The 15,663-nt window shown below is 36.6% G+C and overlaps 1 protein-coding gene across 1 annotated transcript in view; it reads left to right on the plus strand.

Moving 5' to 3' along the window:
* ASCC3 (activating signal cointegrator 1 complex subunit 3) overlaps positions 1–14,666 on the plus strand; it is a 277,171-nt gene extending 262,505 nt beyond the window's left edge. Inside the window, exons 38-42 of the mRNA XM_069851132.1 lie at positions 5,096–5,247; positions 5,733–5,883; positions 11,698–11,904; positions 13,793–13,968; positions 14,066–14,666. Of these exons, the coding sequence (XP_069707233.1) occupies positions 5,096–5,247; positions 5,733–5,883; positions 11,698–11,904; positions 13,793–13,968; positions 14,066–14,219 (840 nt within the window). The 3' untranslated portion in view covers positions 14,220–14,666. The remainder of the gene's footprint in view (positions 1–5,095; positions 5,248–5,732; positions 5,884–11,697; positions 11,905–13,792; positions 13,969–14,065) is intronic.
* The last annotated feature ends 997 nt before the right edge of the window (positions 14,667–15,663 follow it).

The following is a 15,663-nucleotide window of genomic DNA, read 5'->3' on the forward strand; positions in this document are numbered from 1 at the left end:
GATAAAGTACAGGGACAAGGTGGTCTGTAGGCTGAAACTATACAGCTGTATGAGTCTGGCTTAATTGATCTGAAAGAACTCCTTGCCCTCCCTTTAACACATTTCTAAAAATTAATCTTGGACTAGATTTCTGAAGTGCAAAGGTTCTGTAGATACCTGTTTTACCAATATAGAACATACAAAAGGTAGTGACCTTAAAACCCTCTGTAAGACTCCTTCAATTAAATTCCAGTTTCTCAAGTCAGTTGTCATTTCTGGGGTATAGAATAGAAGCATCATAATCATGATTTATATAAAAACACGAAACTTATAGTTCATGGCATGCTTTAACATATGGGAAAATGTTTTACTTATATTAGTATGATCTCAAGTCACATGGATACTAATATAATGTTACATATTGGAAGGTTTGTGTGTTTGAAGCACATGCAAAAAGGATTTATTATTATGAATTCATACTTTTCTGGAAAACAAGTAAATTACATACACTTTTGCTTATTATTATCTATAAATATTTGTCATATAAACCCTGCAGTCCTAAACAGCTGTAATTAGGAACCGTCCTAATTATTTTAAAAGATCTATGGATTTAAACTCCTATTTCTAACTGAAGACTAGCCCTGGACAGCAGAACTTCCATTAGCATGCAGCAAAGACAGGAGTGGGGATATTTTGATAATTTGAAAGTGGAATGCTCTACACAATATATTTGGGCATGAAAATAGGTACAAAACCCAGCTGGCTTTAACTGTGCAATAACAGTTTAAAGTATTTTAGTCCTACACAGTTTATTTCTTTTAAATTGTTGTTTCCTTCCTCAGAGTATCACTACAGAATAAGACTCATGTTTGTTTGGCTGAGAATTTATTTGATTTACTTTACATAAACTTACAAATCTAAGGTGAATGTCATTCTGCATAGAGGGCTGTATACATTAGTGCATCCACCTTCAATTTCCCAAATGAAGGCACTCAAGGAAATGTCACAATCTGTGAAGGACTGATACCAAAAATAAAATTAATACTGTTAAGAAATTTGAGCCATGAAGCTCACTGTGAGTACTCTTAAAACTTCAGTCCCCATCCACCAAGTCATTACCACCAATGGCATCACTGTAAGCAGTCGATTTTTAGGTGAATGAGAGTTACAGATGTAACTCTCAGCCACAAAGGCACTTCATACATTACCTTAGTCTCCTTAGCAAGCCTCTGAATCCAGAGCAGTTATCATTGCTCATTTAGTTTCATTGCTACTTTTCTTGAATATAATTTAGCCACAAACTGCTGACATTTAAATTTGTAATGTTAACAATTACACTTATATTTACAATATTAAAGTATTTACGTAGAAGAGTCTACATTTATGTCTAAATCTGGAGAGGGGCAGTTTTAAACTAGACATAAGGAGGAATTTCTTCACAATGAGGGTGGTGAGGCACTGGCACAGGTTGCCCAGGGAAGCTGTGGCTGCCCCATCGCTGGAGGTGTTCAGGGCCAGGCTGGATGGGGCCTTAGGCAGCCTGGTCTGGTGGGAGGTGTCCCAGCCCATGGCAGGGGGGTTGGAACTGGATGATCTTTACGGTCCCTTTCAACCCAAACTATTCTGTTTCTATGATTCTATGAAATGCTTAGTATATTCAGAGTTATATGATAGGTGACTTCAAACAGAAGAAGAAATTATTCCAGGCATTATGTATGCAGTATCTGTTAATAAGATGCGAGCTGTTTCATTTTAGCAACTTATCCTAGAAGGGAAAAGCTATTTAAGTCGTTTCGATCAGAAATTCTCCTCGTTGTAGTCTCTGTTCACCTGCCACCTACCCAGTCGTACAAGACTGATCCAGAATATGCAGCTTTCAAATGACAGATGCAAAAGCAATACCAAAAGCAGTGTTAAGACTTTGCAAAAATATTCTGAACTAAAATATATTTCAGTTGCCAGACAAATCTCCTAAAAGTGACAGGGGTGAGTGAGGTGGATATTTTCATTATGGAACAACTTATCATCTGTTATTTTGAGCTTGTATTCAGAGTGCTTAAAAACACCGTAGAAAAACAGTTTGCTATCAGTGTGGTTTGCTATCAGTGAGTGTGCCACACACTCACCTCTCCTGCATCCTGCCTCCATCTTTGCTTCCCCTCAAGGTAGGGATTTATAAACCATAATTCAGATTCTAAGCATGGATAGTAACTTTGGCTAAAAAGAGACAGACTGTAAAATCTCATCTTCATATTAGACCAGAAAGGTACAATTTGATCAGTTTAAATAATTCAGTACCTAAGGAAAACCAATCACTCCTCCTGAAAATAAGGTGATGGAGGCCTGATAATAGATGCTCAGGGTTTTGTATTAATGCATTCTTGAATGAAGAAAGAAATAGCACGATATTGATCCAAACATTTTGAAATTCAATTCTGAATATCATTTAAATGAAAATTTGTGCCATACCTGACAGGTACAACTACCTCAATCAGTTATTGAGCAACAGCATTTTTGTCCTAACCCTGCCATATTTTGTTGCTTCCCATGTTGGTGCAAGCCAAGCTATTTTTTATAATGACAGACAAAATGCCAAAAGTTGTGTCACTGATTGCTATTATTACTTTGTGGTTGTCTGAGTATGACACTTGAAAGGCTTAAATGCCAACTCCACATTCGTTCACTGAAACCGATCTCCGAAGTGCAGGAAGAGGCCCAAATAAGATGATGGTAAACATATTTTTTATTATAACAAGCAATTTCCTTTGGCTCCGTGTATTTACGCCATCTTTTCTACTTTAGGTTAAAAATTGGTGGGGTTAGAGCTGTTGGTTTACCAAAAAATTTTTTCTGAAAGTAGAAGCTTCTTTATAGTTTTGGTTTTTCACTCCTTGCACTCACTGTCCTCTTCTCTTATTTTTTTGTTCTCTGTGATGAAATTATCCTGTGTTGGCATGAAATTCAGAGGCTAGAAAGGCAGATAACCAATTTGTGCCATTTCTCAGTTTAGAATAATATTCTTAATCTGTTGAGTCTTACCAACTAAAAGATATTTAAAAATTACTTATTTGTAAAATAAGAGTTACAGTTAGAAAGCCACAAATTTCTAGATAACTATTCTGGCTTGTAGTTAAAAAAAAAAAAAAAAACAAGGAGCAACTGGAGAAAGTAGAGAGACTAAATGTTATTCATCACATAACATAGATACTTGTCAATTTTTTGTCTTTTATATAATTTTCCTTATTTAGTTGCTACATTTTATATAGCTAATTTATAGATAAGGGAATGACTCAATTTGTTACCTTGAGTATTTATAGGAATTTCAATAACCATTTAAGTATCAAGCATCTGTGTGTTTTACACTTCATGAAAAATGAAATGTGCAGGTTTCCAAGGCAGCAGATGAAACAAGCCAACTTTACCATTGTTCTGACTTTTTCACAATGTCACTGTCTTGGATTTCACATCCAGATAGAGATGCTGTGAATAAATTCTATGGGTGAAGAAGCAGAAAATAAGGAGGAAAAGAGGATTTGCCATGTGGATTCATTATAACAATGTGGGACACAGAGTCTCACACACACAGGCTTTCCTTACTCCCTACGGGGTATCTATCTGTAGGCCTCTATCAATTTCTAGGAGATTTTCTATGTGAAAGGATCCTCCAGTTAATTTCAGTGTATAGCTTGTTTTAGATTTATCTTTCTCTTACATCTTCTCTCTTCCTTTCGCCTTTTCAAACCTCTGTTAAAAGGGTGGGGGCAGGGGAATACATTTAAAAAAAAAAAAAGAAAGAAAAAACAAAGAAAACGGTGAAAACAGTGTTATGCATGTGTTTTCAGAAGCATTTTATGAAAATACCGCTGCTTCGTGCTGACTAAAAATGCAATTTACTGTATTCCTCTTGCTGCTCACGGAGAAGATAGAGTATCTATGCACCCATTATTCTTTCACACATACAGCAGTCTCATCAGAAAGGAAAGAGCAAGGATCAAATAGTGGAGAGTAGGCAAGAGATACCATACTGTCTGAGCAACACAATCAGCGACACAGACTGTACTGTATGTATAGGCTTTAATATATTTTAAAATGTGGAAGTGGGTCAAGAGTGACTCGCCCTGTGAGGTTAAAGGACTGACTTCACTCTGATACATGCTGAGAATTCCCTCTTTATCTGACTAAAAGTCATGCAAACCAACACATAAATCTACAGGCCACAAAGCTGCTCCTTTCAAATGTGATTTCTACCATAATTTTACTTCCTCTTGGGTAAAAATAATCACACCTGGAAATCACCTCAGCAAGCCAAGTAAAAAGGCAGAAAAAGAAAACCATTAATGTTGTGCTGAGGTACTATTTCTGGAGTCACTAGGAATGGCATTAGAGTATTTCAGGGTGCTATGGCTCTTCCTTAGTCCTAGTTAAAGTTTAAATCTAGACCTCTATTAGCTGAAAGACACTTTATCCACAATTAATAAGAAATGAGACAACATTTCTGTAATACAGAGTAACACTTAAATATTTTTCTATCTGTCACTGATCTTATCACCCTGATCTGGGATAAAACCTGTTGGAATTGCATTGTGAACTGCTAAAATAAACTGTGTGACTGGCCAGGACTTGTCTTTAAACTCAGTATTTCTCCGGTATCAGTGTAATTTAATTGAAATAGCTCTGCGTGTGTAAACAACTCTTTTGTTTAAAGAAGATTTCACTGTTTAGTTTGCCTTAAGTAAATGCTGCCTTTTGTTTGTCCATAAAACATTTGATTAAATGTAAAGACTCACATAGACACCTTCTCCCCATTACACTAGTGGCCGTAAAATAAGTTCAAATGATGCAGGTATCTGCTGTCTAAGGAAGTACTGAACAATATCATTTGTCTTTAAAAGAAAAACCCATGGAAACATCTTAAGCCTAGTCCTAAAATCAATTCCTAATACCAAGAAGATGGTATTTAAAGAAGTGTTGAAACACATTTTCTAGTATTTTAGTAAAACTTCAGATTTCCTGCATAGCAAAGCACTTTCAAATACATGACTTGCTACTGAATTAAAGTGTTGTAATATGATGACCCATCTCTTTTTATATACATCTCTATGTCTTCTTTGATCAGGCAATGCTGGATGTTGCAGCACATCATGGATGGCTGGTGACTGCTCTGAATATAACCAATCTGGTGCAGATGGTGGTTCAGGGTAGATGGATACATGAGTCTTCACTGCTTACTTTGCCTAATGTAGAGCTACAGCACCTTTACCTTTTTCGGTATGTAATTCTTCTAAGCATTTGCAGGTTTGTAATTGCATTCCATTTCTGACTGCTGATTATGTTTAAAAGTCATTGTTGTGCCCAAGAATGTTCATTAATGCCCCAGAAGCATTCTTTCACAGTGATGCTTTCCCAAATGGAGTTTGTTTTCAATATTCATTGATTAATTAACCCCACAGATTATTCCATGATTCCAGACAAATTAACAAGAGATCACTGGAAGAGTTCCAAATTCTAGCAAGTCTAACTCTGTATATTAATTATCTCTACTTTAATCCATTATAAAAGTACATTAGTCTCCATCTTAATATCATAGGTAATGCTAAGCTCTATAGATGCCTAGATGATGCAGTAAATAATGCTACCCAAAAATAAATGACCAGCATTTAGTAACAGAAACCAGTATGAAGTTTTACCACCAAAACAACTGAAAACAAATGTTTGTTTTCCTCCCTGGGCATATGGTTTGCTCTCTGTATCAGGAAGTGGAGCCAAGGCAAAAGAAAGAGTGTGCATGGAGGTTACCAAGGACCTATTGAGTGTCTTCCCGAACTAATGGCTGCCTGTGAAGGGAAAGAGAATGTTTTTGCTTCCATTGTGGACGGTGAATTGCAAACATCCCACATTTCACAGGTAATACTTTCTATCCACGGTCTTTATCAATGTGATTGGAAAGGAAGAGTAGTTGAGGAAACAAATACTGTCTTCACCTTCCCTTCAGCAAATATCACGTGATATTCTGTATAAAGTGCAACATATTCATTGTTCTAATTCCAAGGTACTGCTAGCTTAACAAAGGTTCTTTGCCTGTTTTCTTAATATTATTTTCACTTATTCCCTGCTAACCAGTAACAGAGTCTGGTTTATGGATGATATTACCACATCTTGCTGCTTTAAAGATGCTTCTCGAGGTCATTCAATCTACTGAGTGTTATCCACCTTTCCATAGCCAGCTATACACTAGGAATACATGCATTGCAAATGTCACTGTAGCTGCTATCTGAAGTGGTCTGTCAAACACCATTTTTTCTGAGAATACCCTCAGTAACAGATCAGCACTGATTTTCTTTTTGAAACAGAAAAATCAGCTGAAATTCACACTTCACAGGGGGAAGAAAAAAATACTATTCCTAAATGTTGAGTCTGCTAGACCCTTATTTTCATTTTGATTTGGAAGCCATTCTCAGCAAAGGACAGCCATATTCCATAGTATTCATGACATGCTAAACCTATTGATTTCAAATAAATGTATGAAAGATGAAAACTTCAAAAGCTATACTTCAAATGATTTTATTTGAATATTTAAAATTACAGCAATATGTCTTGTCTTTGACTGTTCAGCTTCAGTTAAACCTTTTACTGGTATGCAAACAAGAAGAAAAGTGCTTAAATGTGTGTAAGAGTCATCTGCATTTGTAACTAAATTAACTTCAAAATTATGATTAAGAAAATGTATTGACATCAAAACAAGACTTCCTTTAACAACAGATTTCTAACATAATGCACATTGATTTCAGTCCAACTTTTAGTTGTGAGAAAAAATTAGAACATTGTTATAATTAGTTCAGGGAGAACTCAGAAGTAAACTTACTTAATTTATTTGCATAAATTGCCATTCTGTTATCTTTAAAAGCAAATGCAAATTGGCTCTGTCTGATACGATGATGGTTATTTGGCTCAAAAGTGCTTCAATTTGCGTAGCAATCTGGTGTCGTCTCTGCAGTGAGGCGATCCCAGGTAACATACAAATCCTGAATTATTCCAGAAATTAGTATGTTTAAAGCATCAATTTAAGTGCTAATTGCAGTAGTAATGAGAAAAAGCAGTACTACTGTGAGATTTGCATCTACTGCCCCATCAGTATGCCTGGAACGGCTGCTGACTGGCAGAGGATTTGGCTGCTAATTAAATAATTGTATGCATGGCAGTGTTCTCGTCTGATTCAATAGATGAAGATTAATCCTCAGATAAATATGTTTGGCTCGTATTGAAATGTCTTAGCAGTTTCTTCAAAAATAGCTTGTGTGTTATGTGGTGTGTACGTTCACACTGTGAATGACTCTGTGCCTCTATATATCTATGTTTGTAAATACAGATGCATATAAGAGGGAAAAACATAATGTCATAGCATCATATAAGAGAAAGTTTCATTTCCGTGAGTTGGGAATAGCTCTATTGGGTATAGCAAAGCCATGACTGTGTTATGCAGGTCATTGCAAATGCAAAACCTTCATACCAACATTTTATATTCTTTACAGCATTTTTTCAGAAGAAAAATAACTTGCACAGAAATTTTATATTGAGACTGCCTGTTGAATGCCTTCATTTATAATCTTTCAATGCACACTTAGACAGGGGCCAACCAAGAGAGAAATTCTTCAGTAAAGAATGCATCCTTATGATATATTTTCTATAAAGAAAGAATATAAGACTATAGAGAATTAGCCTAGAATTCTGCCGCTAGGCCTGAAGAAAGTCAAACAAAGTGGTAAATATGCCGCTAAATTGCCAAAAACATTCTGTTCCTAACAAACCTTTTACTTCTCGCTAACGATATATTGAACCTCTGTCTTAGACCTGTTACTAGCATGAAACTGGTAAAAACAGCTTGAGCTTTATGTAAATTTGAAGCACAGGAATAGGAAGAAATTTCACATTTGGAAAGAAGAAAATGTCTTTTAAGCAGATTGGTAATTAATTTTTAAATAGCAGCTCTTGAAGCTGCTCATGGATTTGGAATATTAGGCTAAGTCCTGGGGAGACAGATTATTGGCAGAAATGCTAATGATGTTATCAAAGGTTCATGAAGAATTTCTCATGTGATTATAATTTGAATCTATGAGTTTGGTAGGTAAATATGTATATAGTATATATGTACATGCACACTTTGGGCATGTTGATATAGTAAAAAGGAAATAATACATGTTTGTGTCATCCTATAGAGGAAAAAAAAAAAACAGTAAAATTGCCCAGAAGTACCTAAGTGATGTGGGAGCCTTAGCTGAATTTTCCAAAAGTTAGTTATAATCCTAAACCTCATTGAAAGTCAACGGGGTTTAAAAACAGCCTAAATTCAAAAATGGTTTAGACTGTAACTCTGATATTTGCCCTAAGCTCCTTGTTTGTTTCAGTGATTCACTCTGAATCAGATTTCTTAAATAAACCTCTTTCTGGTTCTAAGTTACTTAGGCATGAGGCACCTTTTGAAACACTGACCTAATATTTGTATTATTGAAGAAGAAAAGAGAAACCTCAAGATTTAAAAAAAGTATTATCCCTGCTGTAGTATTAGCTGCCTTTACTCTGGAAGTATCAGTGTTCCTATAATCTTCATTTTCATTTTCAGCTGTTACTACTTTACTTTTTTCCTCCGTGAGAAAAGCATTTCTTCATTTTCTCCACGTTGCATGGATAATAAAAAGGCAGCCTGCATCAATACTGTATCATACTGTATCAATGACCAAGCAGCAGTAACTTTGCCTTTAATTTTCAAATACACAAGACCTGGAGAGTGACATATTACAACTACTTTCTTATCTAATTAGTAAGTTACTTACTTTGGTTTGGTTGCACTGTAAAAGCTACACGAGGACATGTTGGCTTTTGACAAATAGAATGTGTTGGGGTCGTGTGGCGTAAGCCAGACCAAATCAGTCTTCAGCAGAGTGACAGGTAACACTACTGAAGGACTTAATGCATTATGATATCTGCTGAAATTAAACTTTGTTGTAATATAATTGTAACAGGTCTTGTCTTCTGAGATGGTAGGCATAAAAGTTTTCTGGCTAAATGATATCTAAAGGATAACCAAAGGGGTGATCCCTGGGTTGATATAAATAATATTGGGGTGCCTCTGCTGAACACAGCAGAAGTACATTGCTTCGGTGCACAGACAGTAGGTCTGTACCTTTCCTACAGTAAGCTTCATCTTAAAAGCCTTTACGTTAAACAGAAAATATTTGCTGGTTAAAAGGTTGCTACTCATCCATTGTGATCTGCTGGAGATCATTTTAGTAGTGCCTTGTGTGTTAAATGTAGTGAAATCCTGGCAACAACAAATTTATTAATTAGGGAGGTCTGTGGTGGGTTTTTTCTCCTTTTACCCTTCTCCCTTTCAGAGCTGGGTCAAAGAGGGATGTCTTTTCCTTAAGATCCTAGCTGTTTGTTTTCTGTTATAATTTTCCTGTCCTTTCTTAGCTAAGAAACTATTAAGAACATCACTGTAATTCACCAGTTTTTACACTGCGTTTCCTGAGCACTCACAGCTGGCCCTTCCCACCTTCTCCATTGAACAGACACAGCTGTTCATGCAGCACACAGAACAGGGAAGAGAGAGAGAGAGAGAGAGATTAGTTTTAGCCTAAATCGGTTTTCTCATTTAGTTCAGCCAGGCTCTGGTAATGCAGCCATTTTAATCCAACATAAGTCTGTGCTGCAGCCGAAATGGGCAGTCCTGCCCTCCCCATGCCATTTTCACCTCTCCTGACCCAACTCACTGCACAGCTGCACAAACGCTGTGGCTGGTTCAGGAGAGGAGGTGGGGATGAGGGGAGGAGGGATCCTATCAGCCCTCTTGCTGACAGTCAAAATGTCCTGTAGCCAAGCAGCTACATGAATACTTGTGCCAGCAGGGGAGGAGGCTGGACCACTTCTTTCAGTGGCGCTGAAGGTTCATGCTTATTCAGAGTACTCACAGGATTAGTGAATATGCTTCCACAATCAGCTTTAAGCTGATCTGAGTTCATGCTGTCACCAAAATGATTAGCAACCTGATCCATCTAGCTGCACAATCACAGCACGGTCATGGCAACATATCGGGGATGGAGAGAGGGACAGCTAGCTGGTAGGGAGGGTGTTGAAGAAAGGGATGGAACCACCCCTTCCTAGGGGTCTTAGGTCTGCTTACCTGGGCTGCTGCATCCCTGTTTATGTATTAACTTATACCGTTACTGCAAGTATGAATCATGGCAATGATGTCTCCAAAAAGCTAACTGAGCTTTCATTAGGGCTTTAGGTCTTCCAGCACAGAAAAAGAAATCAGAGACACATCAAGCACAATCTAAATGAAAATAGATCTTGTTGAAACACAAGATGGTCAAACCAATACATGAAAAATAAAACATACTTTAGTCTTTTTTTCAGGGCTGGGTGGGGCCTTGAGCAGCCAGATTTAGCGGAAGGTGTCCCTGCCCATGGCAGAGGGGCTGAAATGAGATGATCTTTAAGGTCCCTTTCCAACCCAAACCACACTATGATTCTATGATTCTTTTTCCAAAAAAAAAATATTTCTGTTTCATGCCAGTATTACCCTTGCAACTATGCCTACTGTCTTCATTCCCACAAGTTCCTATTTTGACATCTGCTGGCTCTTTTCCAAGATCAATATTTCTCTTTCCTTCTTATCCTTCCCGCTCTCTAGCTTTTCATATATGATTTTTGAAAACATGTGTGAAGAACTAATTCCTATTCTGTTTTGAGGGTAGAGGGGAAGGAGGGCAAGACAGAGGGTGGTTCTTTGGTTTTGGCATTTTTTTATTCCAGTGCCAGCTTCATCTCTCTTTTTCAGCCATAGTGAGGCCACAAACCACTGCTGCTATTCTGCAGCCAATTTTTCCATTTCTTCTTCATAACGAATTTCATTGAGTGAACATGCCAATTTTACTAAATGGAAGCCTGTGTTACTCACCTCCATTTTTTTTCATTTTTCTCAGAGCTGCTTTTACTTGTCTGATAAAACCTGAAATGAAAGACACACAAGGCTGCATTTTCAAGGTGTCTCTTTAAGATTGAAGAGACTATCATGTTCAACCACACAAATTGTGTGCCTCTGGCAACAGTTTTCTGTACAGGGGTACGCGAAAGTTGAGGGGCTGTTGCAGTTCGTGAGAAACCACAGAGACTTAAGATTTCTCAAGAATGCTGTAAGAAGTGGAGTTCATGAAGACTGATGCAAGAAAACCTTGAAAAAAAAAAACTAGGGATAACTTCGGATATGCAGTTGAACTTTTGGTTAATATCTGAACTGATCCTCTGAACTCTCTGAGGTTTGCCCATTGCTAATTAGCACTGCAGTGACTTGTTCTTTATGGATTATGCTAAGGAAGTTTAATTTAAAACTTAATTATACTAGTTTTTAACTGGCTTATAGGGAAAAATACTTTAATCAGGAGTGGTATGGAATTTTCCTTTGTTCAGAAATCAGTAATCTTAGTGGAGCATGTATAACATGCTTCAGGAGTTTCACATTTGTTTTATTTGCTTACAAGAAAGTAGAGTAAGAGGTTAATGATTCTTAGAATCATATGATACAATATTCTAATACATAATAAAATATTATTCATATAGAATATATATGTAGACTGCATATTGAATTGTTATTGTCACAGTGACAATGGTCTGAGTTGTATAGATTGTGTTGTAATCCACAGGGATTTGGTTTTTCTACAGGCTTGGAATTTCTTGTGCCGTTTGCCAATTCTGAACATCAGCCTGAGCATTAAGGGCTGCTGGGATGACCCAGTTCAGCCACAGAACGAAGTGCCTATTCCTATTTTGACAACTGACACGCGAGATGACAAAAGATGGATCAAATTACATGCTGATCAAGAGTATGTGCTCCAAATAAATCTGCAAAGAACACAGATGGGGTATCAGGTAGATTAATTTATCATTTCCTTTCCAAGTGCACAAGCTACCAATAATCTATTTACTGGATCAATAATGCTTTATACAGCATTTTTTAGTTTTCTATGGTTTAGGTATTATGTAAATTATAAAAATTTTCACAGCCTTTAATCTTTTTCACAGACTATAAATAGACTCTTAAGGTAATATCTTAGACCAATTCAAGTCAATTAAAAATCTCTCCTTATTTTTTTACAAACCAGAAACTTAAAAAGTTCATTTGCTTGGGGTCTAAGACCTGTAACAGTAGATAACTTCACAGGCAGTACTCACCAGGCCCAGACTCCTACCACTAATACTCTTGCACATCCTGTTTCCCCACTATATTCCTATATAGTTCCAAACAGCATAGCAGATGCATGCCTATAAGTATGTTTCTACTTGTAACACATCCTCAGGCCTTTGCTGAGGATATTTCCCTCGTATTTTACATGAGTTTTTTTTAACAGCTCCTAGACAACTTCTACATACAATTCTTTTCCACACCTAAATTTCAGTTCCACTCCTTCACCCAGTTAAACACATCCCATTTCCTGTTGGTCATCTAACTCATCCTCATTAGCCAAGACAGAAACACCAGCAGCTGCATAGGCTTCCAGCTGCTCTGCCCATAGCAGCAGTACCTGTTTGTCATCTCTTGGAAGAGTGAAAGCCACGTCTTCTGCATTCAAATCAGGCACTGCTGACACTGTAGCTGTCACTTCCTTACAGATGCCTTTTCTGTCATTTGCATACCATGAGTGGCATGTGGACCACCATGATTAGAATTCTGCTAATGAATTTCTCTAACATTTCAACAATTAAGAATGATAATTACCAGCATTTTTCTTAACGTACAAAGAAGAGTTCAAGACAGAAGCAGAGAACAGTTTTAGATGTTGGTTCTGAGACTCTTAAGACAACTTCATTTTGATAAAAATAATAGGAAACATATGTTCTGTTCTAAATCCTGAAGTTAACTTTAATTCATTAAAGAATTATATTTGGAAAGTATTATTCTTTCCCAAAAGATTTCTTGTCCTGACTACAGCAGGTTCAGCATAGCTTCAAGGGGAGACTGTCTCATTGGTACAAAGAAAACAGGGTCAAAGCTCCTCCATAAGTCATTCTATGCGCTGTGTCAGTTACTGACTGAGACATTTCCTAACCAGAAGCCACAGAAAAGAAGGAAGCAGGAGTATTTCATGCGGTGTTCACTGTTTTATAAACATCTCCTAGAATTTGATCCTTCTTTTGTGAGAAAGAGCTGGATCAAACTGCTTCTGAAACTTCATTGCTATAGTGGTGCTTTTTCTTCTGTATAAATCTTCAGTAAAACCTTTCCATCTACAGAATACGAAATGAATGCTGATTGAGTGTGCATCATTATATCTTCGGCTTTCAGCAGTAAAGTCACTGTCTTAAAGAATCACTGAAATAATCTTTCCTTTTGCTATATCAACCTCAAATAAAGATTTCAAGTACTGTTTTTGTCTTTACATTAATCTTGAACAATATTGTTTAGCATTACTTAAAGATCCTAGGTTTACAATTAACCCTTCTGCAGAGAATAGCATTTGAAATATATTAGATGAAATTACAGAAAGGGAATAGCATTTCCATTCAAGATTTAATAGCTTACAAAATAAGCGAAATGGCATCTTGTATTCTGAGCTTCTCTCTGTGGACTGAGATTTTATTTTTTTAAAAAAACCCTTCATCTGGAAAGAAATCACAAAAGTATTATATCTCACTATATTATAGTCCTATGTAACAATTCATGACAACATGGTTTTGAGGTGTTTTTGATTCAAGGAAGAATGGCATTTTGGAAATGTGATTTCTAGTTTTTTACTAAGCTGTTTCTTTTCCCCAACAGGGAAAGCAAGACAGTAAAGCTGTGGCTCCTCGATTCCCCAAAGTTAAAGATGAAGGATGGTTTTTGATATTGGGAGAAGTTGATAAAAAAGAACTCATCGCTTTGAAAAGAACTGGATATATCAGAAATCGAAATACTGTTTCTGTTGCATTTTATACTCCAGAAACTCCTGGAAAGTATGACAAATTTACAAATTACGTTCTCGTAATGATTATCTTTTCCAAGTGGTCAAGACCTAATTTCCAAACTAATGATTCTGCTTTTTCTTTTTAGGTGCATCTACACATTGTATGTCATGAGTGACAGTTACCTGGGCATGGACCAACAGTATGATATTTACCTGAACATTGTACCAGCTAGTACTTCAGCACAAGTCACAACAGAGGTGTCTGGTGCTATGAGTCACCTAGCTCTGAAAGGTGACTGAAAAACCCATTCAAAAGAACTGGTCTTGCAGCTAAGACATCTGGTCAAAAATATGTTTGCCTTAGTGGAACCAACTTCAAACCTCAAGACAACTAGGAAATTGAAAGCGACTACTGTATTGGCTCTGGTAACACAGAGTTAGCCACAGTGGCCTTACTGCTTTATGAAGATTTGTCTTTTCTTGTTTCATCTTTCTTCTTTCAGAAGTCATATTGTTAATTGAATTTTGACTCATCAAAATAAAAGACTAAGAGATATTGTAATTGTGCAAATTTGGGGCTATAGTCTTCATTTTTTAAAAAAGGGTTCTGTAGCCTATGTATAAATACAGTTTAAATAGTCAACTTTTTTAATTTCTAGGGAAAAATACAACATTTGATCTAAGAGCTGCTGAAGATATTGATGGATGTGTAATATTTCATGTCTAATAAAAATATGTCCATAAGAATTTTTTTATTTGGTTTTTCAGTGTAAAATATGTGATATATAGCAACAAAATTCTCCTCTTATACATACTGCATTTAGAAGGTGATAATCTGAAGGATACATTTCAAAAACTTGTATTATTTATGTATGCAGTAAATCTAGTTATAAAGGCATGCCAATTAGTATAAAATATTTCTAGTATAGCAATGATGCTATATAGATCACAATATAAATTATATAGATCATAATTAAAGTTTATCCTTTACACGTATGTACATCATACATACATATATATATTTTGCATATCTACAATTTCTCCTTTCCTGAATTTTGAAGGACTAAGGCATATAAAAGTAGGAGTCCTGTTCTAGGGTTTACAAGAGGTAGTTCGTGAGCAAAGAAATGTTCTGCAGACAAGAGGTAGTGTCCAAAAGATGCCCAGCTCAGTGATAGTACCATGGAGGCATTTCCATCTCCAAGACATAAATCTGATGGGACAAGGTGGCAGCATTTATATTCTGCACAATATATTTATGAGACTGCTTTCCTAGATCTACACATCCTGAGGTCATTCCTTTTCTCAACCTTAAGGGGATTTAAGATGCTGATCGAGTACTTGGAGGCAACTTACTGCAAAAACATTGTGTATCTTCATTCAGATAGACTAGACCTTAAACTGAATATTAATATTTGAACTTGTTCAGCTTTGCATGTAGCTGGTAAGCATTACCTGTCAGAGGGATCATTTTTCCATTGTGTTTCATGAGATGAAAGAATACAGTAGAGTTGTTGCCTGGAGGATTCCCAGAAAAAAATTACCCTGTTGGTGCTATAACCACATAGAATCAAAGCACAGTTGAGGTTGGAAGAGGCCTCCAGAGGTCATTTGATCCAACCCCTCTACTCAAGCAGGGACACCTAGAGCCTGTTGCCCTCAAGAGTATAACCAGATAACTGTAATATCTCCAAGGATGGAGACTTCACAACCTCCTTGGGCAACCTGTGCCACTGCTTGGTCA

Source organism: Phaenicophaeus curvirostris, chromosome 2 (assembly GCF_032191515.1).
Source record: "Phaenicophaeus curvirostris isolate KB17595 chromosome 2, BPBGC_Pcur_1.0, whole genome shotgun sequence".
Taxonomy (NCBI): Eukaryota; Metazoa; Chordata; class Aves; order Cuculiformes; family Cuculidae; genus Phaenicophaeus; species Phaenicophaeus curvirostris.